The sequence below is a fragment of the Lampris incognitus genome, chromosome 16 (genome assembly GCF_029633865.1).
Source record: "Lampris incognitus isolate fLamInc1 chromosome 16, fLamInc1.hap2, whole genome shotgun sequence".
Lineage (NCBI taxonomy): Eukaryota > Metazoa > Chordata > Actinopteri > Lampriformes > Lampridae > Lampris > Lampris incognitus.
Window position 1 is genome coordinate 30,494,444 of NC_079226.1, and position 27,302 is coordinate 30,521,745.

At 46.7% G+C, this 27,302-nt stretch overlaps 1 protein-coding gene across 1 annotated transcript in view; it reads left to right on the forward strand.

The window, feature by feature from the left end:
* Positions 1-27,302, forward strand: part of fndc3ba (fibronectin type III domain containing 3Ba) — a 140,200-nt gene that overhangs the window by 64,439 nt on the left and 48,459 nt on the right. The window contains exons 4-7 of the mRNA XM_056295944.1: positions 5,620-5,696; positions 8,648-8,879; positions 9,753-9,924; positions 17,845-17,972. Coding sequence (XP_056151919.1) covers positions 5,620-5,696; positions 8,648-8,879; positions 9,753-9,924; positions 17,845-17,972 — 609 coding nt within the window. The remainder of the gene's footprint in view (positions 1-5,619; positions 5,697-8,647; positions 8,880-9,752; positions 9,925-17,844; positions 17,973-27,302) is intronic.

Sequence of the window (27,302 nt, forward strand, 5' to 3'; positions counted from 1 at the left end):
TTCATGGTGTTTGTCGGGAGGAAATTTGGATTTTGCCGTATCGCGATGCACAATTTTGTGGTCTAAGCCGACGATAAAGACGATTTGTTCCCTAAATTGTCTCAGCAGAACGAGGTCTGGAGTATTTGAAGGGGGCATTATTTGGAAGCTGGGTTTTGGCGGCTGTAAATGTAATAACAAAACACGCTGCGCTCCTCTAATTCCTCAGCATGCGAAGGACGGGGTTGTTATTGTAAGCGGTTCTTGGTAATTAATAAAGATTGTCTTTGCAGGTGGAGAACCTGAGCTTCTCCTAGAGATGGACTCTGTCAGGGACACGTTGGCGTGTGGCTCAGCTGTGTTGTCTGTCAGGCCTGCCAACAGCACAGGCTACAAAGAGAAAAGAAAGAGCTAGCTGTGGTTTAATACTTTACTGAATGATCAACATGATGAACCTCAGCTTGAAATTTTTGGAATTTTCCCCCCAATTATATCCGGCCAATTACCCCACTCTTCCAAGCTGTCCTGGTCGCTGATCCAACCCCCTCTGCCGATCTGGGGAGGGCTGCAGACTACCACATGCCTCCTCCGATTAATGTAGAGTCGCCAGCCGCTTCTTTTCACCAGGGGGGACATAGCGCGTGGGAGGCTCATGCTATTCCTCCCAAACAGGCGCCCCGACTGACCAGAGGAGGCACTAGTGCAGCAACCAGGAAATATTATACCCACATCCGGCTTCCCACCTGCAGACATGGCCAATTGTGTCTGTATGGACGCCCGACCAAGCCGGAGGTAACACGCAGGCCGGTGATCCCCATGTTGATAGGCAACGGAATAATATTAATAATAATAATAGGCGGCACAGTGACACAGTGGTTAGCTCGGTTGCCTCACAGCAAGAAGGTCCTGGGTTTGAGCCCTGGGGTAGTCCAAACTTAGGGGTTGTCCTCTGTGTGGAGTTTGCATGTTCTCCCCGTGTCTGCGTGGGTTTCCTCCGGGTGCTGCGGTTTCCTGCCACAGTCCAGAGACATGTAGGTCACGTGAATCAGCTGCACTAAAATTGCCCCTAGGTATGAATGTGTGTGTGTGTGTGTGTGTGTGTGTATGTGTAATATATATGTCGGCCCTGTGATGGCCTGGCGGCCTGTCCAGGATGTCTTCCCGCCTGCTGCCCAATGACTGCCGGAATAGGCTCCAGCATCCCCGCGACCCTGAGAGCAGGATAAGCGGTTCGGATAATGGATGGATGGATAATAATAGTAATAATAATAATGATAATAATAATAATTACATTTATTTAGCACTTTTCTAGACACCCAAAGTGCTTCACATTGAAGGGGGTAACTCACTTCAACCACCACCAATGTGTAGCACCCACCCGGGTGATGCACGGCAGCCATTTTGCGCCAGAACGCTCACCACACATCAGCTTGAGGTGGAGAGGGAGGAATCATTGAGGTTATCGTCATAGTGGAGTAGATCGCTGCGCTACCCAGACAGCCTCGGTTTGAGTCTTAAAACGTGGTAATTTTGTTTATGTGAGTGGATATTGTGATCCATGTCAGTATCATGTAAAATCCCCTATGATGATACTTCCCATATCGCCCAGTGCTAATCAATACAGATGACTGATCACAAGAACGTGGTCAGTTATTCCTCTGGTGGTCTGTCAGTGTACCTCTCTTTGCCTGTTCTGTCAACTCTCCTCGTTTAATTCCGTTTAATTCTGTTTAATTGTCTTATTGTCTTTCAATGGAGTGCTTGACACAGATAGCTAAATGTGTCAGCGACAGACGTCACAATTGAATTTCTCCATCTCTCCTGCTCTCTCTACCCCTTTCTCTTTGCACGGGTCCCCCCCGCCCCCGTCCCCATGACAACAGTGTTCGACACAGCTGGATCTGTCTGAGCCTGGGTGCACGCTGAACATTCATCACCTATTTATCTTCCTCTGTGCTTTATTCCTTCGCTGGCGCCGCCGCTCATCCACCTTCCCTACATTTAACATGCGATGATGTCATCGCCCCTGTGGTCTCCCCCGGTCGGGGTGCCATCAGGCTCACGGGGCAGAAGTGGGTGGCGAGGGATCATATGTTCTAATGACCCTCTAACAGCCCAGGTACTCAGTCACTTCCTATCTGCGCCACAGTGTCGTACCAGGGGCAGGAAATGACCTCATAACTGACCTCTGACTCGACCTTCTGGATCGGTGGCAGATGGGAGATGAGCGATGGCGGGGGGCCGTTCGGTCGTCTGGCATTCCAGCCGGATTAGGTAGAGGAGGTTGTGGCATCCCTAGATCAAAGCGGCAGGGTGGATGAGACGGTGACGTTATTGTAATGTGGCTCCTGTAGTGCGCTCACTCGCATGTGTTGGCACACACCCGTTCAATTGCTCGACTATCCTCGCCATCTCTAATGGGAATCAGTGTACGAGTATATGACTTAAAACAGTGTGTGTGTGTGTGTGGGGGGGGTAGAAGGACAAAGAGTGTCTTGTATTTGGGGGAAGTGAGGGGTGGTTGGGGAGGCCATAGGCCTGTTGGGTCCAGTCCTGGGGGCCTGCGATGGGAATGGTGTGTGTGTGTGTGTGTGTGTGCGTGTGTGTGTGTGTGCGTGCGTGCGTGTGTGTGTGTGTGTGTGTGTGTGTGTGTGCGTGCGTGCGTGCGTGTGTGTGTGCGTGTGTGTGTGTGTGTGTGTGCAAGCAGAGGAATGCTGCTGTTTGCGGAGTGAAGAGCACAGAGGCAGCAGAGACTGTCCAAACACACGTCTGTTTGCCAAGTGTGTGTGTGTGAGAGAGAGAGAGAGAGAGAGAGAGAGAGAGAGAGAGAGAGAGAGAGAGAGACGGAGGGGGAAAGGCAGAGTAAGGTCGATGGAGGTAGACACTGAGAGCAGAGGTGAGACAGGCCGTGCGTTTGTAAATGTGCGTATGTGCGACGATGGAAAGAAGGATAGCAAATGACTGCGTGTTCTGTGTGTGTCTGTGTGTTCCCCATGCTGTGACCTTCTCCTCAATACTCAATGAAGACTTTCATATCCCTCTCAGTGCCCCATGGCAGGGGAGCAGAGGGGACTGAAAGAGCTCTCTCTCTGTACCTGTGACCTATTCACTGACTCATATACATACACACACACATGCACGCACACACGCTTGCCCACTTTTTTGCCAGACTTTGCTCAGGTTGTGTTTGCGTGCCTGTGTAGGTGTGTGCCGTCTGTGTGTACCGTTACTGTTGCCTGTTTATGTAGCGGATGAGGAATCGGAGGACGAAGATGAGGAGGAGGAGGAGGGAAAGAGAGGGGGATTGATGGAGGCGTCGGGGGAGCGTGGAGGAAGAGAGTGAAGCAGGGTGGCGGGGCGAAGGGCGCAGTGGGAGTCAGCGGGGGAGGGACAGAAGGAATAGGAGGACGGAGAAGACGGGAAAGGCGTGTGAGGGAGTCATTCGAGGTTGGAGGGTGTGAAGGAGGCAGGGGATAAAGGGGGTGGTATATTATGTGCCGTGAAAATAACAGTTGACTGGTTTACATGAGCGAAACAGACCACCGTGTTGGTTTTGACCTCCGCAGTGCGGCGCACAGGACTTCTGGCCAGAGCAGTTGAATTCTTGACGCATCAGCCATTTGTTACCGGTTAAAAGAAAAAAAAGAGACATGATTTGCAGCGCTGCCTTGTGGGAAACCGTCTCTGTTTCCTTTTGCGGTTGATTGCCTGATTTATTTTTTTAACATGTCTGGATGCATCCTATTACTAAGTCAGTACATTTATCTGGCCTGAAAATACCACTGTGGGTGTCTGGGTAGTGTTGCGGTCTATTCCGTTGCCTACCAACACGGGGATCGCTGGTTCGAATCCCCGTGTTACCTCCGGCTTGAACGGGCATCACCACAGACACAATTGGCTGTGTCTGCGGGTGGGAAGCCAGATGTGGGTATGTGTCCTGGTCGCTGCACTAGCGCCTCCTCTGGTCAGTCAGGGTGTCCTTTTTGGAGGGGGGCACTGGGGGGAATAGCGTGATCCTCCCATGCACTACGTCCCCCTGGCGAAACTCCTCGCTGTCAGTTGAAAAGAAGCGGCTGGTGACTCGGCATGTATCGGAGGAGGCATGTGGTAGTCTGCAGCCCTCCCCGGATCGGCAGATGGGGGTGGAGCAGTGACTGGGACGACCCAGAAGAGTGGGGTAATTGGCAGCATACAATTGGGGAGAAAAGGGGGGAAAATCCCAACAAAAAAGAAAATAACACTCTACCCTTGGACGATGGGACGATAATACCTTCATGATTGGTACAAATAGTAAAATTGGTGAACGATGAAATTCTTAATTCTAAGAATTCAGTTGCAAATTAAGAATCTTCGTTAGATTGAAAAGGTGTTTGTTAGTGATGGGAAAAAATCAAAAATGGGACAACTTTCATAAATTTCCACCATCATGAAGTGACAATTTCAATTTACTACGATTACAATTATGAAGTGTGAGTAAATGAGCAAGATGAAGGACGTGGCGAGGATGCACGCTGTTTGTGTGCAACATTATGTTGGACTGCAGGTGCACCTTCGTTCTACATGCAAGGGCTCCTCAAAGGAGAAGAGAACAGAGAAAAGGATGGAGTAATTTGTCAACAGCGGAGAAACGTTAGTAAAGTGTGTGACTTGTCCTCCTTATGGCCTTGTTGACACCGATGAAGTGTGTCAGGAAGGCAAAAATGTGTTTGTTGGCCTGACGGGTGCCTGCAGATGGGTTTTAATTTCACCCATCTCTCTCCACGCGCGGGGTCTTTCTCACTTGCGTATGTGTATGTGTGTGGTGGTGGTGGTGGTGGGGGGTGTTGGCGGACTTCTGTGGCGGTCACCGGGCTACTTTTGCTGGAGCGTGTGTGTGTGTGTGTGTGTGTGTGTGTGTGTGTGTGTGTGTGTGTGTGTGTGTGTATTGTGATTTATTCTGAGGCCGGGTCTGCCTACAGCTGTCACAACAGGGTCCCAATGACTTTACCAGCCGCAGACCTCCACCGCAGAGAGACGGAGGGGGAGAGCGAGGGGGGGAGGGGGAGGGGAGAGGGGGAGATATGCATATTGGAAAAGTCAACATCTTTTTCAACCTGCGATTTCTATTAGATGTTGCTCCTCTTCCGAGCAAGGGAAGAGACGTCTTCTGAGGGGGCGGTCATGTGACAGCCTCTGTGCGTACATGCATGGTGATGCCGCTGACAGATGTGAACTTCAAAACTCTCGAGGCTTCTTCCACTTTTCGGGAGTTTCCAGCGAGAATAGGGGCCCGTGCATCTCAGATTTAGCGGTACGTGTATTCTGAGTTGTCGCACACTGTTCTTTGAAGGGTCATAAGTTTGTAAAAACTGCTAAAATAGCAGCGGCGAAAAAGAAATCAAGTCCAGTTCATGTGTTTGCACATCGTGACTGGGGTTAACGCCACGGTTTACAGACGAAGATGTGCGTTGGTAAAGAAAAGTGTTTCCCGTCTGTTAGGTCACAATGAAGGCCGAACTGACCTGCTGTGTGTTTTGAGTTGTGTGGGTGTTTGTGTGTCTCTGCATGTTTCCCATTGATGGATGGGTGACAAAGGAGAATTTGCTGTGAGCTGACCTGCCTGTTTAAATAAATGAATCTCTTCTCCTCCCCCCACTGCAGGTCCTGCTGAGGTCCCCATGATGTCCCCCAATGGGTCCATCCCGCCCATCCATGTACCCCCAGGATACATTTCACAGGTTTGTGTGTGTGTGTGTGTGTGTGTGTGTGTGTGTGTGTGTGTGTGTGTGTGTGTGCGCGCGTGTGGAAGGACAATTGATTGTGTGTGTGTATATGTGTGTACATGCGTCGTGTGTGTGTGTGGGGGGGGAGGGTAATTGACTGTGTGTGTGTGTGTGTGGAATGGTAATTGATTGTGTGTGTGTGTGTGCGTGTGTGCGCGCGCACGCTCATGTGTATGTGTGTGTAAGGGTAATTGATTGTGTGTGTGTGGAAAGGTAATTGATTGTGTGTCTGTGTGTGTGTGTGGAGGGTAATTGATTGTGTGTGTGTGTGTGTGTATCTTTCAAAATCTTGAATATGAATTTACTCTCTATAATATGAATATGAATTTACTCTCTATTGTGGCGGTCCATGCTTTTTCATTGAGGGAGACAAGTAAGAGAGGGAGACAGACGGAGAGACAGACACACAGGAAAAGCAATACAGAGCCAGAGACTGCATTTAATTACCCAGTCAGTGGTTTCTCCACTGCAAAAAATATCGTTTTAACAAGTCATCTGACCTAGCATTCTTCTAGAACAAGTAAAAAATATCCACTTATGGGGTGCGATGGTTTCAGTCGTTTCTGGTGCATATATCAACTTGTTGGAAGAGATTTCCACCACAGCTGTCATTTCTATCAAGTGTCTCATTTCCTACAACGCGTGAAGAGATTTGCGTCATTCTGCTGTTTCGAAATAAGGCCGCTTTCACAGTTTTCCTGAAATTTCCTGAAACAAGGGAAATTGCATTAGGAATCACTATATCACATCCCACTGGCAGAATTAATAGGTTGTTTTAAGAAAGGAAAAAAAAAACACTGACTTAAGCGATTTGATATTTTGGACTTGTTTTGCAGTGTTCCCGTCTGTTGTTCGTCTGTTTAAATACTTTCACAAACTTGCTCCCGATGGACTGGTGTTCAGTGGCACCGCCACAAAACCCAGTGCAGGACTTAGACCTATCCTGACTGTGGCAGATCGAATGAGGGATGATCAGTGTGTGTGTGTGCGTGCGTGTGTGTGTGTGTGTGTGTGTGTGTGTGTGTGTATGTTGGTGTCATTGGCAGTCAGGTCAGTGGCTTACTGTGGGTGTGTGTTTGTGTATGTGTATGTGTGAGTGTTCTGTATGCCTGTGTGTGGGCTTATTTTGTGTGTGTGTGTGTGTGTGTGTGTGTATGCGTGTGTATATATATGTGTGTGTGTATATATATTTAAAATCCAGTGAGTCAAGTAAATTCTTTATGAGACAGTACAAGCCTGTTTCATGCCATAAGCAATCATCAGCTGTCAATCAAGCTGTCAATAAAGCTTTATTGACAGCTGATCATTGCTTGTACTGTCTCAGAAGGAATTTACTTGACTCACTGGATTATTCTACTCCTTATTTGTTGAGCATTTTCCCTACCATTGAGTGTTTCTTTTAACAAAGTTATATGTGTGTGTGTGTGTGTGAGAGAGAGAGTAGGGAACGGGCCAAGTGAGAGCGGGAAACACTGTCACTCTTACGTAAACAGGCCTGATAGGAGAGACAGGCATGGGAGTGATGTGGGGGCAGAGGATTCCAGGGGAGGGGGCACATTTGCATATGGGTATTGTAGTGTGTGTTTGTGTGGTTTTTTTTGTTGTTGTGGGCCGATGATCATTCATTGCACATTTGAGTGTGTGCGTGAGTGTGTCATGCTTGTCAATATGAATCAGAAGTATATTGTCATGTATATGTGTATTTTGTGGGTGGTTGTGTGTGGGTCAATGTCAGTTGATAAGTAATGGGAAATGGTGAGTTGTGTGTGTGTGTATTTATTTGTGTATGAGTGTTTGTGCATTCATAGGTCAGTTCCACATGTACTCGGGGCAGGGACTTTGGCCTTGTTTTCCTGTAAACACTCCTGTTTTCCTCTTGCAGAAGTGGAGGTTGGGAGGGAGGACAAGGGGACCAGATAGGGGGGCCCCCTTTTTTTCTCTTGCTCTCCCGCTCTCTGTTTCTTTTCTCCCAGATGAGTTCTCCAGCTCTCCCCTCTTGGCCCTCTCCAATTCTCTCTCTCCCTCTCTAGCTCTCTCCCCTCTCTGTCTCTCTCTTCTCTCTTCTCTCTCCTCTCTCTCTCGCTCTGTCCTCTCTTTCTCCTCTCGCTCTCTCTCTCCCCTCTCTCTCTCTCTCACGCTCTCTCTCTCTCTCTCGCGTGTGCTCATATTTCCTTTAGTTCCCTCTGACTCTGGCACAGATTCTATTGATCGCTTTATTTGCATCTCAGTATGTGTGAATATACCAATGTGTGTTCTTGGTGTGTGCGTTTGTGCGTGTATGTGCGTGTTGTCAAGGTCCTGCAGATGACTTCCCCTCTCTGCAGGGAGTGTGTGTTTGCACTCTGCTTGGAATGCACGCCTGAAAAAGTATCTGAATAGATGGAATGGGTGTGTGTTTGTGTGTGTGTGCGCTCGTATTTCAGGGTGCGTGAATGTGAATAGATGTATGGTGTCTATGTTAAAGCAAAGCGTTTCTAAAAATCCTTTTGTCATTGAAATTTGGAGACCATCGGATGATGAAATTGTGACTTGTCTCCCCTTAATTCAAGTGGGGCCAGTGCAGTCAGACTACACATTAGCGTCCTTGTTTGCTGAACAAGTTGCGGATCTTGATCCCGATTGTGATACCCATTTAAAAAACAAAAACAAAAAACAGGACTTCATCTTTGACAGCAAATTAAAACAAACTGCGTTTTGACCATTTATGCTGAAAAATATTGATCAATAAGTTTACTGTAAGATGTATGAAATACATTGTGAAGCGACAATTTGGACATAAGTGCTTTTGAATGTGAAATCCAAGGAACACAGTTAATTCTCCTCTAATTCTCTCTATTCTTTGTTCCCACCCTCACTACCCCCTTTTTCCGTCCTCTCTCCTCCTCTTCAACCCCTCCATCCCTCAGGTGTTGGAGGACAACACGGGGGTCCGTCGGGTGGTGGTCACCCCCCAGTCTCCGGAGTGTTACCCCCCCTCCTATTCTCCAGCTCTCTCTCCGACGCACCACCTGCCCCCTTACCTGACCCACCCCCACTTCATCCCCAACTCCCACTCCTTCTACCCCCCAGTTAGTCCCGGGGAGCTGCCCCCCCACCAGTACTACCAGCACCACCTTCCCCCCATGTACGGCGACCCAGGTACTGTCTCTTTCATCGGACCCCCCCCCCTCCCCCCGGCATTGAGAAATCAATGAGCTCTGTTATGCGGGGTGGGAAAATCCAGTCTAGATGTATCAGATTGTGATCACGTAGGGCTTTAAGCAGGTGGAGACAAACAACACATCATTGGGGAATTCCAATGCCTCATGCTTTCGGTTCAGTACCACTGGTATGGCCTGCTGAACAATATAGCATCATTGCAGTATACACAATTGCAACAGTCACATGGCAAAAGATGCATTGTAAGGCAAATTTGGTCCCTCAGTCATGTTAGGGTAAAACTCTTAATGCTTAATGCAGAATCTAGAAAGGTCGAGTGTTTGTTAGATACTTTTAGCACAGCTAACAATTACTATAATTTAGTGACAGCTGCGCTATTTCTTCCTCTAAAATTGCCCTAATCATCGCTAGACTGATAAATTCTTCACAAATGGAGCTTTGAAAGTTAAATGCTGCATATATCTGGTGAAATTCTGTAACTTCTTTTGTTCTTTAATAATGCAATACATATTGCAAAATAAAGGAATATCGCCATGTTGGTTTTTATTTTTCAATATCGTACAGTGCTAGCATTTATTAATCACTTACTCCCACTCATTCTTTTACTAGTATTAGGATTAGAATTAAGATTAATTGGAGAATTTTGCATATATTATTTTTGTCCAAATTCACGCTTGTCCACAGGTGGTGGCGGAGCTTACCATTTTATCATAATCGCATCACTATTTCTCTTCCTTCTTTTCCTCTTCCTTTCCCTCTTCTTTCCTCTTGTCTCTTTGGTGCCCCCCCCCCCCCATCCTCTCATCCCTTCGCCATATCCTATATTATCTCCCTCTCCGCTCCCTGCTCCAGAAATCATCCCGGTATACGGGATGTCAAACTACATAGGCAGAGAGGAGACCTACAGTAAGCCGCAACCCAAGAAGATGAAGGAACAGAGACCGCTTGATAGACAGAACCGACTCAACTCCCCTCCCTCCACTGTGTACAAGGGCAGCTTGGGGCCAGCACACAACGGATACAGGTGAGAGCAATAGGACCCCAGTGGTTTTATTTTCTTTAGTCAGATTTTTTTTACTGTAAGAAAGTGCATAATCAATTACCACAACAAAAATAAAAACAGGATATGTTCTTGCATGTTTATTGTGTGTGCTTGCGTGTCTGTCCATGGCTAATCTTTCAAACTACTGGACCTATCAGCCTAAAAATTTTTGTGCACAGTTATGACTGTATGATTCATTAATTTTATTCATTCAACCTTTAATTAAACCCAGAAATAATATTGAGGCAGAGACCTCATTTAGAATATAGCCGAGCAAAAAACACAAACAACACATCCTAGACACCATGAAACACATGAGATACTTAGAAAAAAAGGTGATAAAAAAGTAGAAGTAATAAAAACAAATTATTAAAATACTGACATATTAAAATATTAAAACCTTAAAAATATCCATAAAGCAATTTAAATTTTTACAACAAATGAGTTGGCTAAATACAAGACTGGTCGGAATTGAAATAAGATGAAATTAAAAGTTTAAATTCCCCTAAGGATAAAAAAGAGGTAAGTTTAGAATGTTCTGCATGTTATTCCAGGTTGCAGGTGCACAGTGCAAAAATAAGGATTTTCTAAGTTCGATAAAGACAGCCGGCACCTGGCAACGTAATCCAATCATCTGAGCGTGTTTGATAGGGGCCCGCATTAAAAGACAACAACGAAACAATGTAAGGGGATAAAAAAACAGTAAGGGCCTTATAAATAAATGAAACTCACTATTTATCATTCCTTACAGAGAGAGAGAGAGAGGACTACCTAACCTTAGCATAGAACTCACAATGTTGGGTATTATAATTATCACTGGTCATACATCTTAGTGCAGTCAGTGATAAACAGTGTCCAAAGGCTTCAGGGTTGCAGCTAAAGCATGCATGTATAAAATGTCACCATGGTCCAATACTGATAGAAAAGTTGTCAATAAGCGTCCTTCTACAATGTAGAGGAAAACATGTTTTATACCTATAAAATAAATCTTTTTTTTAATTTTTTCCAGATTAGTCACATGATATTTAAGTTATCTTCTCATCAATCCAAATTCCAAGATATTTGTATTCTGTGACTCTTTCAATATTTGTATCATTTTTAGTAGAGATGATAAGATTAATATTTTGGCTCTGGTGAAAAGCATGAATTTAGTTTTATCAGCATTAAGAACTAATTTATGGTTATTGAGTGCAACTTTTAAATCAGTAAAGCAGTGCTGAAGGGATTTAACCGCAGACTGTACAGTACCGCCATTGCAGTGCAAAATTGTATCGTCACTATGAAGATGAATATTAACTCAGTTACAGAAGAAACAATGTCATCTATATACAGAGTGATCAGGACAGACCCCAGGATTGAGCCTTGAGGTACCCCTTTTGCAATATGCACAAACTCAGATTTAACATCTCCAATAGCCACACACTCTTTTCTGTCAGTCCATTAGGTATATTCTGACACCATTTATAAGCACTCTCATCAAATCTGATACTTGGGAGTGCAGGAGAGAGGTGAAGAAGCGAGTGAAGGCAGGGTGGAGTAAGAGTATCAGGAGTGATTTGTGACAGAAGGGTACCAGCAAGAGTTAAAGGGAAGGTTTGCAAGATGGTTATGAGACCAGCTATGTTACATGATTTGTAGACAGTGGCACTGACAAAAAGACAGGAGGCAGAGCTGGAGGTGGCAGAGTTGAAGATGCTAAGATTTTCATTGGTAGTGACGAAGAAGGACAGGATTAGGAAAGAGTATATAATTAGAGGGACAGCTCAGGTTGGACGGTTTGGAGACAAAGCAAGAGAGACAAGATTGAGATGGTTTGGACATGTGTGGAAGAGAGATGCTGGGTATATTGGGAGAAGGATGCGGAATATGGAGCTGCCAGGGGAGAGGAAAAGAGGAAGGCCAAAGAGGAGGTTTATGGATGTGGTCAGAGAGGACATGCAGGTGGCTGGTATGACACAGGAAGATGCAGAGGACAGGAAGAGATGGAAACGGATGATCCGCTGTCGCGACCCCTAACAGGAACAGCTGAAAGTAGTAGCAGTAGTAGTTCATCAAATCTGATACTATGAAGCCTTTTTAAAAGCAATGCTTGGTCAACTATATCGAACGCCTTTGAAAGATCAATAAAACGCTACACAATGTTTCTTTCTATCCAAAGCCCAAATAATATAATTTAAAACAAGAGTGGTGACAGTGAAAAGTGCTGTGCTTTTCTCTAAAACCGATTGGTGTATGTTTAGAATAGAATGTGGTGAGATAAATTATTTAAGCTGATTATTGACTAGGGATTCTAGCAGTTTTGCCAGGCAAGATAGTTTAGATATAGGCCTATAATTGTTAAGGTCGGTTTTTTCTCTGGCCTTATGTAAAGGAGTTACAGAAGCAGGCTTCCAGACCTTAGGAACTGTACCAGTTAAAACTGAAAGGTTAAAAATATGTTATGTAGCTGACTACAAGTGGAGTGGCAAGCTTTAAAAAGTATTGGTGAAGTTCCTCTTCACCAACCAATTTCTTTATATCTACAGATAGTAATGAATTGGCCATGTCACCACGAGCGAACAGCTGTAGCGTAAAACAAGGCCTTGGCATTACCTGGGTGTCAGGCTCAATAGCATACAGAAAGGGTCCTGTATAAGTTTCATGAAATAGGCTACCAGCAGATGCAAAATGTTTATTAAAAGCTGCACAAATCTCTATGGTCTGAAATTGAACACCCATCAGCTGTGGCGAGAGTAGGAAATGAAGGGGAAGACTTGGTTAAGAAGACATTAAGGACAGGATGTTGTATTGTTGTAAAGTCCACTGAGACAAATTTGTAATTTGTGATAATGGGCTATACAAATAAAATTGACTTGATTTAAGAGAATTTACTGCCTTCCAGAATTTTGCTGGATTTGAATATGATATGGGAATTAAATACAAATAATAACTAGATTTAGCCTTTGTTATTGCAGATGTGCATTTGTTTCTAAGCTGCCTTAAAGCAAGTCAGTGACCGGGGTCCCCAGTGTGCCTGGTGAGAGCCCAGGCTTTATTTCTGTCTTTAAGTGAGGAAGAGATTTCTGCTGAGAACCAGAGACTTGACCTATTTTGTATTCTATATGTTTTAAAAGTTGCATGCTTATCAACTACTGAGTTAAAAGACTTGCAAAAATGGTCAAGGGCCTATTCAACATCTGGGATTTTATCAGTATTATGAATATCACTTTTCTAAAGCTCATTCAAAAAGGCCTGCTCATCAAAATGTTTGAAATTCTGTCTGATCACTATACGCAGACATAGTTTTTTCCATCCTCGTATTTCTAACACAAGCTATTGGACAGTGATCACTAAAACAGCTCACACACTGCAGTCTGTAATTTTTTTTCTATTTGTTAAAATAAAGTCCATCAGAGCTGATTTTTAAGTTTGCCCTGTAAGGGTCAGTAATTACCTGTAAAATAATATTGTCACAGACCTCTTTTAAATAATTAGAGACAGAACTCAACCAGTTTAAGTTAAAATCACATAGGATAATCAACTCTGAATTTTCATTTGGAGCTTAAAGATCAGCTGTCTTGTCAGCAACCGAGGAGGAAGCAGAGGGAGGGTTGTACATCCTGACCAGAAAAACAGAATTATTTTTCGCAATACACACTTTCAGAGCCAAACACTCTATTGTGACTGAATTAAGAACAGTACGGGTAATACAAGCTCTTGTATAAATGGCCAGACCTCCTCCTCTTAAATTTCTGTCAATTTTGAAAAGGTTGTAATCATCCAAGGCCACCTCAGAATCACTCACAGTCCATCTTAACCAAGTTTCAGATAATACCACAATGTCAGGATCCATATGTGTTACCAAAATTCTCAGCTGATCCAATTTATCATGCTGAGTAATTTTCCTAATATTCAAATGTATAAATCCCAAACCCTTCCTATTCTTAAAGCTTAAAAGGGCTAAGGATAGAGAGTAGGGTACACTATGACACTGGTGGTGTGTCCAGCGTTATCCGAGTCTAAACGAGATTATTCATGTTTCTGTGTACATGCATGTTCCATCTAACAGATCTATGAGTAATAATGACAGGAATGTCAGCAATAATAGGAATAGTTGGGATACTAGGAACATAGTTAAAGGTAGCACAACTAGAATTAAAGGGTGCAACAGACAGATTCAGACTAGGTCTTGCTGTATGTCAGGAGGAGGATGAGGAAACCTCGCAGGCGAGTGAGGTCAGTTCACGATGAAGAGCCTCTCATGGTTGCAGTGATTCAAAAGCTTCGAAAAACGTTTGTTCTCGCTTTTGCCGCTCCCTCGCTTCATTCACTCTCTAGTTCGCTCGACCAACGCTGCCCTCTGTCGCTGCCCGATCTAAGTCAACAGTGCTCATGCGTGTGCATATGCGATTCACGTCTATGGTTGACTCAGATTGGGCAGTGACGTGATCAAAAATGTTGACAAGCCAAAAACGCCAAAGTTATAAAGGAACAACTTCCTCTAGGTTCCAGTCAAAACAGGAAGTGTTGCATATACTTGTCGCTGCCCGATCTGAGTCGACTGTAGATGTGAGTCGCACATGTGCGACTGTAAACGGTTTACTCAGCTTTATTATAAATGGTAGCACAGCAAACCTTTTCTTTTTGGAAATTGCAAGTTCATATTGGTAATGTTGGTGTGAAGGTCCACCTAGGAGGCTGCACATCCACGGACTGACAGGCAAAATGTTGTTATTAGGTAGATTTTTTAGCTTGAGTACGGCATATTAAAAACTTTTTTTTCCCCCCTATTTCCTGTTCAGTTGACTTGGGCACTGAGCAAACATCTTATAATGGCAGAAACATTACTGTTTTTTTTCTGTCCGTGTGGGCGTGTATCTGTCCGCTGCTAATCTCAAATACTGCTGGGCCTGTCAGCCTAATGATTTTTGTGCACAGTTATGACTGTATGGTCAAGGACCTCTCATGGTTGCGGTAATTCAGAACCTTTGAAAAAAAATGTTTTATACCGCAGTTGAGTGCTAACTTCTCAACTGGTTTTTCACCTGAGTCTGAGCACCAGAGAACGGGCGACATGCAGGCAGTGCCTCCATATTTTCCCTTCTCCCAGTAGGCAAAAAGAGAGCCGGTTTTTTTCACAGGGCGGCACGGTAGCCTAGTGGTTAGCACTGTTGGCTTTCAGTGGTGTATCACCCTGTGTCTGCGTGGGTTTCCTCTGGGTAGTCCAGTTTCCTCCCACCATCAAAAGACATGCATGTTAGGGTTAATAATCCTGTCAGTGCCCCTGACCAAGACAATGGCAAGAAGAACTGGAGTTGGTCCCCAGGGGCTGCAAGGCGGCTGCACACTGCTTCCAGTGTGTGTGTTGGGGTGGGTTAAATGCAGAGGATGAATTTCCCCATGGGGACTAATAAAGCACATCTTAATCTTAACATTAAATCTGAGCACTGGAGAAGTGGAGATACGTCTGGTAGCGATCCGCACACTACTGAGTGCACTCTTCTAGTTTACATTGTTGTCTTCTGTGATGCCGGTTGACTCCACACTTTTATTTCTCTATCCATACAACAAACCATGTGTGTTTACTGTCATGAGCCAACGTATTCTCATCCCACGGTGTCCTATATATCAATATAGGATATGCGAGGTACCCTTCCATATCTGTATAGAGACAAGCCGTGTGTTCCATAGACTCCAATATTAAACCTTCAGAGGTAGTATTAGATGCCGACAGGTTTTCCTCGGCGGCGACAGTATTTCTCCTATGATGGTTTGGCCTAATATGGCATACGGGTTAGGTAGTGGTTAAGGTTAAGTTTAAATTCTTTGGTAAATCTCGCCACACTGCGCGGCCCCACACAGTCATGGAAGGGTGCTTTATGCGCCTTACATCGATGCATTGGTTAAACCATCAGTATATGACATTGTGTATATGACGGTATATGACAACATTTTCATGCCGTGTCCCACCAAATAGGTCATGCCTACCAATACGGGGATCGCTGGTTCAAATCCCCATGTTACCTCCAGTTTGGTTGGGAGTCTCTACAGACACAATTCGCCATGTCTGCTGGTGGGAAGCCGGATGTGGGTATGTGTCCTGGTTGCTGCACTAGCGCGTCCTCTGGTCGGTCGGGGCGCCTGTTCGGGGTGAGGGGGGAATAGCGTGATCCTCCCATGTAATGTGTCCCCCTGGCGAAACTCCTCACTGTCAGGTGAAAAGAAGTGGCTTGCGACTCCACATGTATCAGAGGAGGCATGTGGTATTCTGCAGCCCTCCCCGGGTCAGCGGAGGGGGTGGAGCAGCGACTGTGACGGCTCGAAAGAGTGGAGTAATTGGCCGGGTACAATTGGGGAGAAAAAAACGGGGGAACCCCCCCCCCCCAAAAAAAAGAAAAAAAATTGTTCATCAGTATTCAGCAGTATTCCTCTTCCAGTCTTCAACCATGGTCCACGAATGATCCAGTGAAACAGACCAAGTATTATCATAGTTTCTCCAGTGAAAATGAAGCTAGGAGAACCACTTTCTTTTATGAAGTGTACACTCTTTGAGAAAGGTGCAGTGGGTTGCATGCGGGGTTTTTTTCCCCTGCCTCCAAAGAAAACATGTTTATTGTGGATGTCCCATGACCCATTTGGCCCCCTGTTGTGACTGACTTGGGCAGTGGTTCTCAAACTATGAATTACAACCCGACTCATAGTTTGAAAACCACTGCCCTAGAGTATTACTCCTCTGGCCCACCTGTACGGGTTTTGGTTGCTTATCTGACTGGCTGAAGGGGCCGATTGATTCTGGTTGTTGACGTGTCAGCCGGTTAATTTTGAGTGAATTGAACTCGAACCTGTTATTGATTTTTGTTGTGAATCGGTCATGCATCCTTTTCGGAGTCAATGACCTCGACGGTTTTTAGTTGTGGGAAAGAGTTGTATGGCAAATCACAGTTAAAAAGTGTGTCAGGTACGTTTACCTTTGACACATTTCTCATAGGTCATTTTCTACCATAGTTGTGAATGCTTGAAATTTTGCCTGCACATTACTTCATTTATTTGTTTTGGGGGGTTTTTTTCAAAAAATTTTGGGATCCCCCCTTTCTCCCCAATTGTGGGGTAATTGTGGTCAATTACCCCACTCTTCCGAGCTGTCCCGGACACTGCTCCACCCCCTCTGCCAATCCGGGGAGGGCTGCAGACTACCATGTCTCTTCCAATACATGTGGCGTCACCAGCCGCTTCTTTTCACCTGACAGTGGGGAGTTTCGCCAGGGGGATGTAGCACGTGGGAGGATCACGCTATTCCCCCCAGTTACTCCTCGCCCCACCGAACAGGCGCTGACCAGAGGAGGTGCTAGTGCAGGGACCAGAACACATACCCACATCCGGCTTCCCGCCCACAAACACGGCCAATACTGTCTGTAGGGATGCCCGACCAAGCCGGAGGTAACATGGGGATTCGAACCAGCAATCCCCATGTTGGTAGGCAATGGAATAGAGCACTACACTACTTGGACGCCTCGTTTATTTGATTTTAATTAGGTAGCTAGACAGACAGACAGATTCTTACAAGTTTACACCCCATACATTTTTACAGAAACATCCACACGCTCACACATGGGTACACAGGTACCACTACATACTAACATACATACATGACACTCATCGGGACATGGGAGATAAGGGATCACAGACCTCCCAGCGGGGTATTTTGTGTAGATGGGCCGAAACTCTTGCCAAAGCGCCCCACTTCCATTCCCCACACCTCCGGTTCCCCAGTATTCACATTCCCTCGTCTGGGTTATTGTTTCATTGTGATGCTCAAATATTGAATTTGACCTTCCCTGGCTGAGTGGATTTATCATGTATGAATGAAAATTTTGCTGGTCGATAACATTGATTTCCCGGATGCGGTTTGTTTTTTTGGTACAGCAACAAATCACATGCCCCGTCGCTTGGGTCGATGGGGTCAGGAGGAGTGGGCAGTCCAGGAGGGAAGAAGCCTGAGAGACGACTCCGTAGCAGTCCCCGAAGCAGTGAACCAGAAACACACACACAGGGTGAGAAGAATGAGCCTACACGCGCACATGCATGCACGCACATTCACACACACACACACACCCACACACACACACACACACACATGAATGCACGCAAAGACACACACAGATGCATGCATGCACACAAGGTAATTTCGATTGATATTGTTGTTGTATGGTTTTAAACACTAGCAAGTAACTTGCTTGATCGATACGGTACACGCCACACAGGTACACAAGTGATAGATATGCAAACATACAAACAGACAGGACGGACACACACACACACACACACACACACACACACACACACACACACACACACACACACACACACACACACACGGGATAAGACCTCAATCTTTTGTATGCCTGGCCTTAAATGTCAAACTTTTGCACATAAAGGAAAACCAGGAGAACAAAAGGTTGGTGTTCGTCTTTAATGTTTTGTAGCGTTCCATGCCCAGTTTCTACCCAGCAGCTGACCGGGAACACTCGGGTGTGAGCAAACCACCCCAGCTTTAATTAACTATGGCTATCACTGGCACCGACACCAATGCAGCCGAGTCGGTTTATATGGCGAAGACCAAGAAGGAAATTGTATGTAATCCCATGGAAGATCGGGAAAGTTTAAGACCTCAGACTGGTCTGGGTAAATATATATTGCAGAACTAGCGTGTTGCAGTGATTTCATGTCATTACCCCTGGATTTAGGTAACCTGCTACGCTTCAGCAGTGCCATCGCTCATAACATTTTGCACAAACGGCCATTGTATAAGAACTTTTTTTTTCTTCTTTTCTTATAATTTCCACCCCGAATGGCGGTGAGAACGTTTTGGCACAGGTCTCCTCTTATCTTATCTGAAGAAGAACGGATTTCATGCCTTCTGTCTCTCAGCTCTGACTACCTTTGTCGTCCCCCATCGACCTCGGTGACCTTTTGGCATCGCTCTTTTGCAGAGAACACTCACCTCACGGTTCTCTCTTTCTCTCACTCGCTCCTTTCTTCTCTCACCAGAATACCCCCGCTCCCCTCCCTTCCCCTCACAAAAAAAAAAGTTAAATGGCCAAATGCTGCCTCGCTGAGGTGGAGGGATGAGGGGTGGTGGTGGTGGTGGTATGGAGTTGGGAAGGAGGGGTGTGGGGTGAGAGGGGTTGTCTAGGTAAGCACATTGCTGAATCCTTCCCTGAGCGCTATCGGTTTTCCCTCCGTACAATACGGGCCTTGTTGGGAACGCTGAGCCAAAGGGAGGGGGGGGGGGCAAGAGAGAGGGGTTCAGAGTGGGAAGGTGGAAGGGGGGGGGGCGGGTGCAAATACCTGTAGAATCCTGCTTGGGATGAAGGAAACCTTTGAGCTCCATGATTCAGACACCGCAGCCCAGCCATATCATTTCACTGACACACACACACACACACACACGCACAGATAATTGTAACACACAATCACACAGGCATGCGCCCACCCATACCCAAACACCCCCCTCACATCTTAACACACACACAAACACACACACACACATGCTTGTTGTACTGCAACTCTTAATGACAAGTCTTTTGACACATCAGACATACGTCCTAGTAATTGAACAAGTGCGAGTTTGTGTGCACACAAAACACACACACACACCCAAAGACACACACACCCAGGCGCATCTGTGATAGCGTTGACAGGCAAACCTACCAAGGGACGCATAAATTCTTCTACTCCCTCATTGTAACTGTCACAGCCTCCCATTTAAGTTCTGGTTTAGTCTATCTGTGCATGGCGGTGGGTCAGGAGAATATTCCTTCCTACACTGACCTGTCGTGTTGGATCACAGCATTAGCAAGCAGGTCGCCTAGAGGTCTCTCACCAATCAGTTTGATCAATTAGAGACATTTAGTCACGCACATATGCAACAACAATATTGATTTACACACATTACAAAAAGTTTAAATTGGTTTTAAGCCAGAAAGAAATCACCAAAATTTAAAAAAAAATTAAATCAACAGAACAAAAACACTTGGGCAACGGGCGTCCGGGTGACGTGGTGGTCTGTTCCGTTGACTGCCGACACGGGGTACGCCGGTTTGAATCCCCGTGTTACCTCCAACTTGGTCGGACGTCCCTACAGACACAATTGGCTGTGTCTGTGGGTGGGAAGCTGTATGCGGGTATGAGTGCTGGTCGCTGCACTAGCGCCTCCTCTGGTCAGTCAGGGCACCTGTTCGGGGGGGGGGGGGCTGGGGGATAGTTTGATCCTCCCACGATTCTCCTGGCGAAACTCCTCACTGTCAGGTGAAAAGAAGTGGCTGGCGACTCCACATGTATGGTGTGGTAGTCTGCAGCCCTCCCCGGATTGGCAGAGGGGGTGGAGCAGCGACCGGGACAGCTCCGAAGAGTGGGGTAATTGGCCGGATACAATTGGGGAGAACAAGGGAGGAAAAAAAATAAGAGAGAAGAAGAAGAAAAAAGGAATAGTGATGAAAGAAATGTCAATAATATCAACAACAAAAAAAAATATGAAGAAATGAGCTCACAAGTTAAATTGTGCCATTACAGATTTAAAGCCAGCAGTTCAAACGCAAGTTGGGGCAAATGAGTTATCAAAGGAAGCTGCTCTTATTTCCTCAGATGGGTTGTTGCAAAGCTTAGGGTCCTCGATCGCAAATTCTCCATCTGCTTTCGACTTCGGTACGGGCCGTGGCGCCGCCAGAAGGATGTGACGCTACACTTTTGCATATAAGGAAACAAAGGCTCCATATCAAAGAGGGCTGAACCGGTTCATGTGGGTACAACGCTTATTAACAGATACATTTCATGATTAAATGTATCTGTTAATAAACATTGTATCCAGATGAACCGATTCAGCCTTCTTTGATTTTCTTACCTGGATTATTGATCATGCATCAAGACAAATGCTCCATATGTTTGGGGATAAACCAGTTGCCTCTTCATGTAGGTTTGTACGCATGCAGTTCTGGACATGTTTGGGAGATTTGTTTGAGACACACATGTGTGAGATCTTGGTACTTCCCAGATTCACATAGCATATTTACACATAGTGCTGCTGGCACACTCGCATGTGTGTGTGCGCACACGCTCAAATACGGACACGAGCGTGTCAGAGAGTTGTCAGTCTGGTTTGGTCTACCCGGGTCTCGGTACTGGCCTGGCGATCAGGCTGAGTCAGGTCGATGTAGCGCGCGCACACACGCACGCACGCACGCACGCACGCACACACACACACACACACACACACACACACACACACACACACACACACACCCCGTGACCGTGACTGGGCTTCCTGTAAAACAATCAGAGCATGAGGGTATCCAGAGGGGGGGTAGAGGTGCAGGATTGGGGGGAGGGGGGGTAAGGTGGGGGCAACAGGAGAGAAAAATGGAAGAGAATAAAGAGAGGAATAGATGGACAAGAACTGCAAGATCTAGAGTAGATAGAAAAATGGGGAGGAGAGAGAGAGAGAATATTCTGTCTAAGTTGCTGCTTGGCCCAAGGCACCCAAGCATGGTCCAACCCAAAGTACCAGACACACACATACACACATACACACACACACACGTACACTCGCCCACGCTTTGCCCTTGATGCCCTTTCGTTCTCTGTGTGTGTATGCGTGTTAGCGGCAAATGGCCCAGTGTCAGTATGGCAGCAGGCTGAATTGGCAAGCACAGTGTCTCTTTCCCAGTAAAGCCAGCTCACTAGGCCTGTCCCTCAGAACTGAGCTGCTTGCTGAGCAGAAACACATGTGAGCCTCGTCCTTACCGTTCCACCATCTTGGCTCTGCATCATCACCACCGCAGATCCTGTCTCTCACTTTGAGAAACGGGTATTTCAGCAAAAACAGATGGACCGGCTCCGCAGCGACTCCATTTTGGCTCTACGTCACTGCTGACGTCTGTGAATGCAGGAGAAACCAGATATTTTGACTCCCGACGGTTGCGTCCTCGATGTTGGGTCTGTGGAATGCAGGTGTAGGAGCTGGGAGGAAAACGGAGGAAGGGACACCCACTTTAACAGGGAGTGAGTCTGCTGTCGGAGCGATTCATTTACCACAAGCTGTCTTATTTATCCTTGTAGTATGGAGAGAGAAAAAAATGACCAATCTCGTTGAAAATTCGCTAAACACATGCCGATGGCACACTGCAAAACCATAGCCGAGTGTCTTTTCTCTGGCTCCTCGTTGTCTATCTCGGGTCTGGAGCAGCCAGAGGAATACGGTCTAAGTACTTTCTCAAGGCTCTGTAACCCACCAGCTAACAGAGTTTCCTATAAATTAAGCCTCGGATCAGTTTAATGACATATTTAGAACAATGACAGGGTAATAAGAGAGTTTTGAAAACACAGAGCTCTCTAATAGTTTGTCGATGTCATCCTTGTTAACTCCCTTGACCTTTGACCATGTCGTGACTCAACCCCCCCCCTTTTTTTTTTGAACACCGAGTCCACCCCGACGACCGTAACCCAAGCGACAGGCCCTGGAAGTGTGAACACGCTCCCACCCTTCCCTTGCCGGACTGTTTTGGCTAAGGATCGCCATGGCGATAATCTCACAGCACCACCCGTTCCCCACAAACCCAAATACGGCCATGATTGCGGGGCAGGATGGGGTGGTGGGTGCGAGGGTGAGCGAGTGTGAGACTAAAAGAGGAAAGGATGGAGAGGGGGAGGAAGAGTGAAGAGTGAAGAGTGAATTAAAGAACAATTAGAAGTAGAGGGATGGTGTGTGTGTGTGTGGGTGGGTGGGTGGGTGGGTGGTGGGGGTGGCTTTCCAAGCAGAGGAATGTCTTTCCCGCTGGTATCCAGTAACAGCACCGGTGGGATTAAGGGGAGGGTGCTCTCGCCAATTACAACGACTCCACCAGACTACACCGAGTTGATCCTTGAGATGTAAGAGATGAATCCACCACGCCACCAGATTCCCATAAGCAACCTCGGTTCATATAATAGCTTTAGGAGTTTTCAACCAGTGACAGTTTGATGACCACGTTACTCAGTATGGGTTTGGCCGACCCAAGATGAGTAAATTCAATAAAAGCCAAAACTCTTGCCAATCCGCGGCCTACCTCAGCCAGAAACAAACCATATGTCTTCCCTGAAAAACCTTTCCAGCGGTGTCAGAGCTGCATACGGCTCTACTATTAAGCGATAGTAGGCATAGAGGAAAGCTTAACTTCACCGCGGTCTGCTAGCGCTGTCAAAATCGATGCGCTAATTTTTGCGATTAATTTGAAACGTTTTAACATGTTTAAAAAAAACAATAAGGTGGCTGCGTTTTGTTTACTTCCCGTGTCCTGTGGCGGCAGTTGCGAGGCTGTTTCACGGGCATATCGGGGGATTTGGTTGTGCGCTGCTTGTCGGTGCATGGAGAGCTGTCTTTCCCCCCTGCTCTGCTCCTCGCTGGGCTGCTACAGTGCCTAACCTTCATCTCCACTTTCTCACAGCGGTAGTCTTCATTTGTTGCCAGGCCTCATCCCCTCATGCAGAATATTAGCGGCGCGGCGGCCCAGCGGTTAGCACTGCAAGAAGGTCCTGGGTTTGAACCCCAGGCTGTCTCAGATCCTCTTTGTGTGGAGTTTGCAAGTTCTCCCCCGTGTCTGCGTTGGTTTCCTCCGGGTGCTCCGGTTTCCCCCCCACCATCAGAAAGACACGCATGTTAGGGTTAATACTCCTGTCTGTGCCCCTGAGCAAGGCAATGGAAAGAAGAACTGGCGTTGGTCCCCGGGTGCTGCAGCTGCCCACTGCTGCTATACAATAGGGTGATGGGTTAAATGCAGAGGACACATTTCGTTGTAATCTAGAATGAATAAAAGTGTCTTTTCAGGTACTCTGCTATGCTGTGCCATCAGGGTGCATATGTGGTTGTGTGGCGAACACATGATGAACATCATGAATTCACGACACCTCAAATTCAGCTGGCACTTTAACATACAGGCCTGGGTTTTGTTATTATTTCTGTTAGTGCATATTAGAAATATGCCTTTCGGACATCCGGGTAGCGTGGCAGTCTACTCCGTCGCCTACCAACACGGGGGTCGCCGGTTCGAATCCCCGTGTTACCTCCGTCTTGGTCGGGCATGCCCCCAGACACAATTGGCCGTGTCTGTGGGTGGGAAGCCGGATGTGGGTATATGTCCTGGTCGCTGCATTAGCGCCTCCTCTGGTCGATCGGGGCGCCTCTTCGGTGGGGAGGGGGAACCTGGGGGGGAATAGCGTGATCCTCCCATGCGCTACATCCCTCTGGCGAAACTCCTCACTGTCAGGTGAAAAGAAGCGGCTGGAGACTCCACATGTATCGGAGGAGGCATGTGGTTGTCTGCAGCCCTCCCCGGATCGGATTGGAGCAGCGACCGGGGACGGCTCAGAAGAGCGGGGCTATTGGCCACATACAATTTGGAAGAAAAAGGGGGAGAAAAAAAAGAAATATGCCTTTCAAGCTAACGGGTCAGTTTTGATGGCCTTGATGGGTTTATTGATAATCTGTAGTTCCCAGTTCAGACTTTAAAAAAAATAAGATGCTATTAAACAACAGTATTTGAATTTAAGTACACTTCCTTTGTGTTGATTCTACATTAATCCCCTGATTTTAGATTTGAATATCCGTTATTACAAACTTCAGGCTTAAGAAGAAAAAAAAGCCATTAATCGCGAGTAATCACAGCATATTTTGTGATTAATTAGTTAATTCTCTTTAATCAGTCGACGGCTCTACTTTCTACCCATCCCTCCGCCTGCCCATCTGTCTGCCGTTCTCTCCAGTCTGCCTCCCAGTCCGCCACACAGTCTTGCCACCGGGGTTTTTTTTCTTTTCTCGGCGTGTCTTGCAGTCGGGCTGTCTCCCAGTTGAGTCTCCCAGACTGCGTTCTGTCTCGGGCTGGTTTGGGCTGACCGGGGTCAGATGGGGTCAGGGTGCTTTTCACGGCCCTTTTCCCAGAATTTCGAACTCCTTGTCCAGGTTGCTCTACTAAATACACAAATGCACGCATGAACACACCCACCCACAGACACACACACACACCCACCCACACACACACACACACTCACAGACAAGCGCGCGCACACACACACACAAACACGCAGACGTGCATTTATGTGAACACTGATATGCTTCCTGGAAAAGCAAAGAGAATTCTTGTGTCACTTGGCAGCCAAGGCACACATCTCTCCTCAGTGAGAGAGCCACAATGGTCCTCTCTTCCTCCCCCTCTTGCCCTCTTTTTCTACCCTTTATCTGTCTGAGGCTGTATTTCTCTCCTCATCTGGTGCGTTGTCTTTCTCCAACAGTTGCTTTCCTCCTCCCTGCTTTTCCCCACTTTGTCATCTCTGTCTCAGTCCGTCTCCCTCTCTTGTTGTCTCTCTGTCTGTCTCCAGCTGTCTTTTCCTTTCTCTTGCTGTCTCATATTCTCTCTCTCTCTCTCTCTCTCTCTCTCTCTCTCTCTCTCTCTCTCTCTCTCTCTCTCTCTCTCTCTCTCTCTATCTGTCCCTCTGTCCCCCTCTCTATTATCTATCTATCTATCTATCTATCTATCTATCTATCTATCTATCTATCTATCTATCTATCTATCTATCTATCTATCTATCTATCTATCTATCTATCTATCTATCTGTCCCTCTCTTTCTCTCTGTCCCCCCTCTCTATCTGTCCCTCTCTCTCTCTCTGTCCCCCCTCTCTCTATCTATCTGTCCCTCTCTCCCTCTCTCTCTCTCTAATCCCCTCTATAAACGAAAAGGCCCCTGACCATGAGAACCAAACCTTCACCATGACAACCAATATTCTAGGCAGGTCCGAACAGTCTTTTGTGTGTGTGTGTCTGTGTGTGTCTGTGTGTGTGTCTGTGTGTGTCTGTGTGTGTGTCTCTGTCTGTATGTGTGTGTGTGTGTGTGTCTGTGTGTGTGTGTTTGTGTGTGTGTGTGTGTGTGTTTGTGTGGAGCCCAGCTGTTGAACAGATGGAATGCTCACTATGCAGCAGATGATAATGCTATGGAATCCCAGGTCTTTATCGTCCTTCTTTCCCTTCTTTCTTCTCTCTCGTTCCCTCTCTCCTTGACTCACCCCCTTGTCCTGTTATCTAATGTCCTCTTTCCATTCTCTTTGACCTCTCGCTCCTTCTTCACTCTGTCGCTCTTCTGCTCTGCTTTGTTCTCCTTCATTTGATGCTTTGGAGACGGTTTTACCTTCTTGCTTTGTTGCTTGGGACACACACGCACGCACGCACACACACACACACACACACACACACACACACACACACACACTCTGGCAGCTCTGTATGTGTATGGAGTGGGGGCTGGGTGGGCAGGCACCGGGCACATTTTTCACATTTTTCTGCAGCCTAAGGCCCTAAAAGTCTTTTTCGGTCCCAACTGAAAGCAGACAGACAGAGACGCTGAGCCGTGGGCCGTCATGCAGCAGGAATGCAGAGTCTCCTTCGCCGTGTGGCTCAGACACACTGACTCATTTTATTTTACTATGGCTCTATTTGGAACTGACAGCATTAATTGGAAGTGTTGCGCGCGTGCACGGCGTAATAAACGCACACCGTCGGTAGGTGTGCACATCTTCTCGTGGCGGACGGAGAGGTGCGGGGGGGGGGCAAGACGGGTGGAGGAAGAAACCAGCCAATATATGCATTATGTACGTTGTACAGATGCGTTACTGTGTGAGACGCACACGAGACTCGCATCACACCGTTCACACACACAGAAGAGAAGGGAGGGAGACGTCGTTCAGAGAGAGAGACGAGACACGTGAGAGAAGAGAGCAGTTTGTGATAGTCAATAGTCTATACCCTATAATCTGGCTGGCTTGGTGGATGCTTGGTAAACTCATCGAGACAGGAGCCCACCCACCATGTGGTACAGGTTGCGGAGCCCTCGACTTAAAGGCAGCTAATTGCAGGCTAAGGCAAAAAAGATGAGTTTTTTAAGTTGCGGATTTACGGCACGTGGCGCAGTGGGTAGCGCGGTTGCCACACAGCAAGAAGATCCTGGGTTCGAGCCCCGCGGTAGTCCAACCTTGGGGGGGGTCGTCTCGGGTCATCCTCTGTGTGGAGTTTGCATGTTCTCCCCGTGTCTGCGTGGGTTTTCCTCCCACAGTCCAAAGACAAGCAGGTCAGGTAACTCGGCCGTACTACATGATCCCTAGGTGGGAATATGTGTGTGTGTGGGCCCTGTGATGGGCTGGCGGCCTGTCCAGGGTGTCTCCCCCCGCCTGGCCGCCCAATGGCTGCCAGGATAGGCTCCAGCATCCCCGCGACCCTGAGAGCAGGAGAAGCGGTTCAGGTGATGGATGGGATGCGTTACTGTATGTACAGATGCATTTCTCGGTTTGAATGTGTACAGTTTAT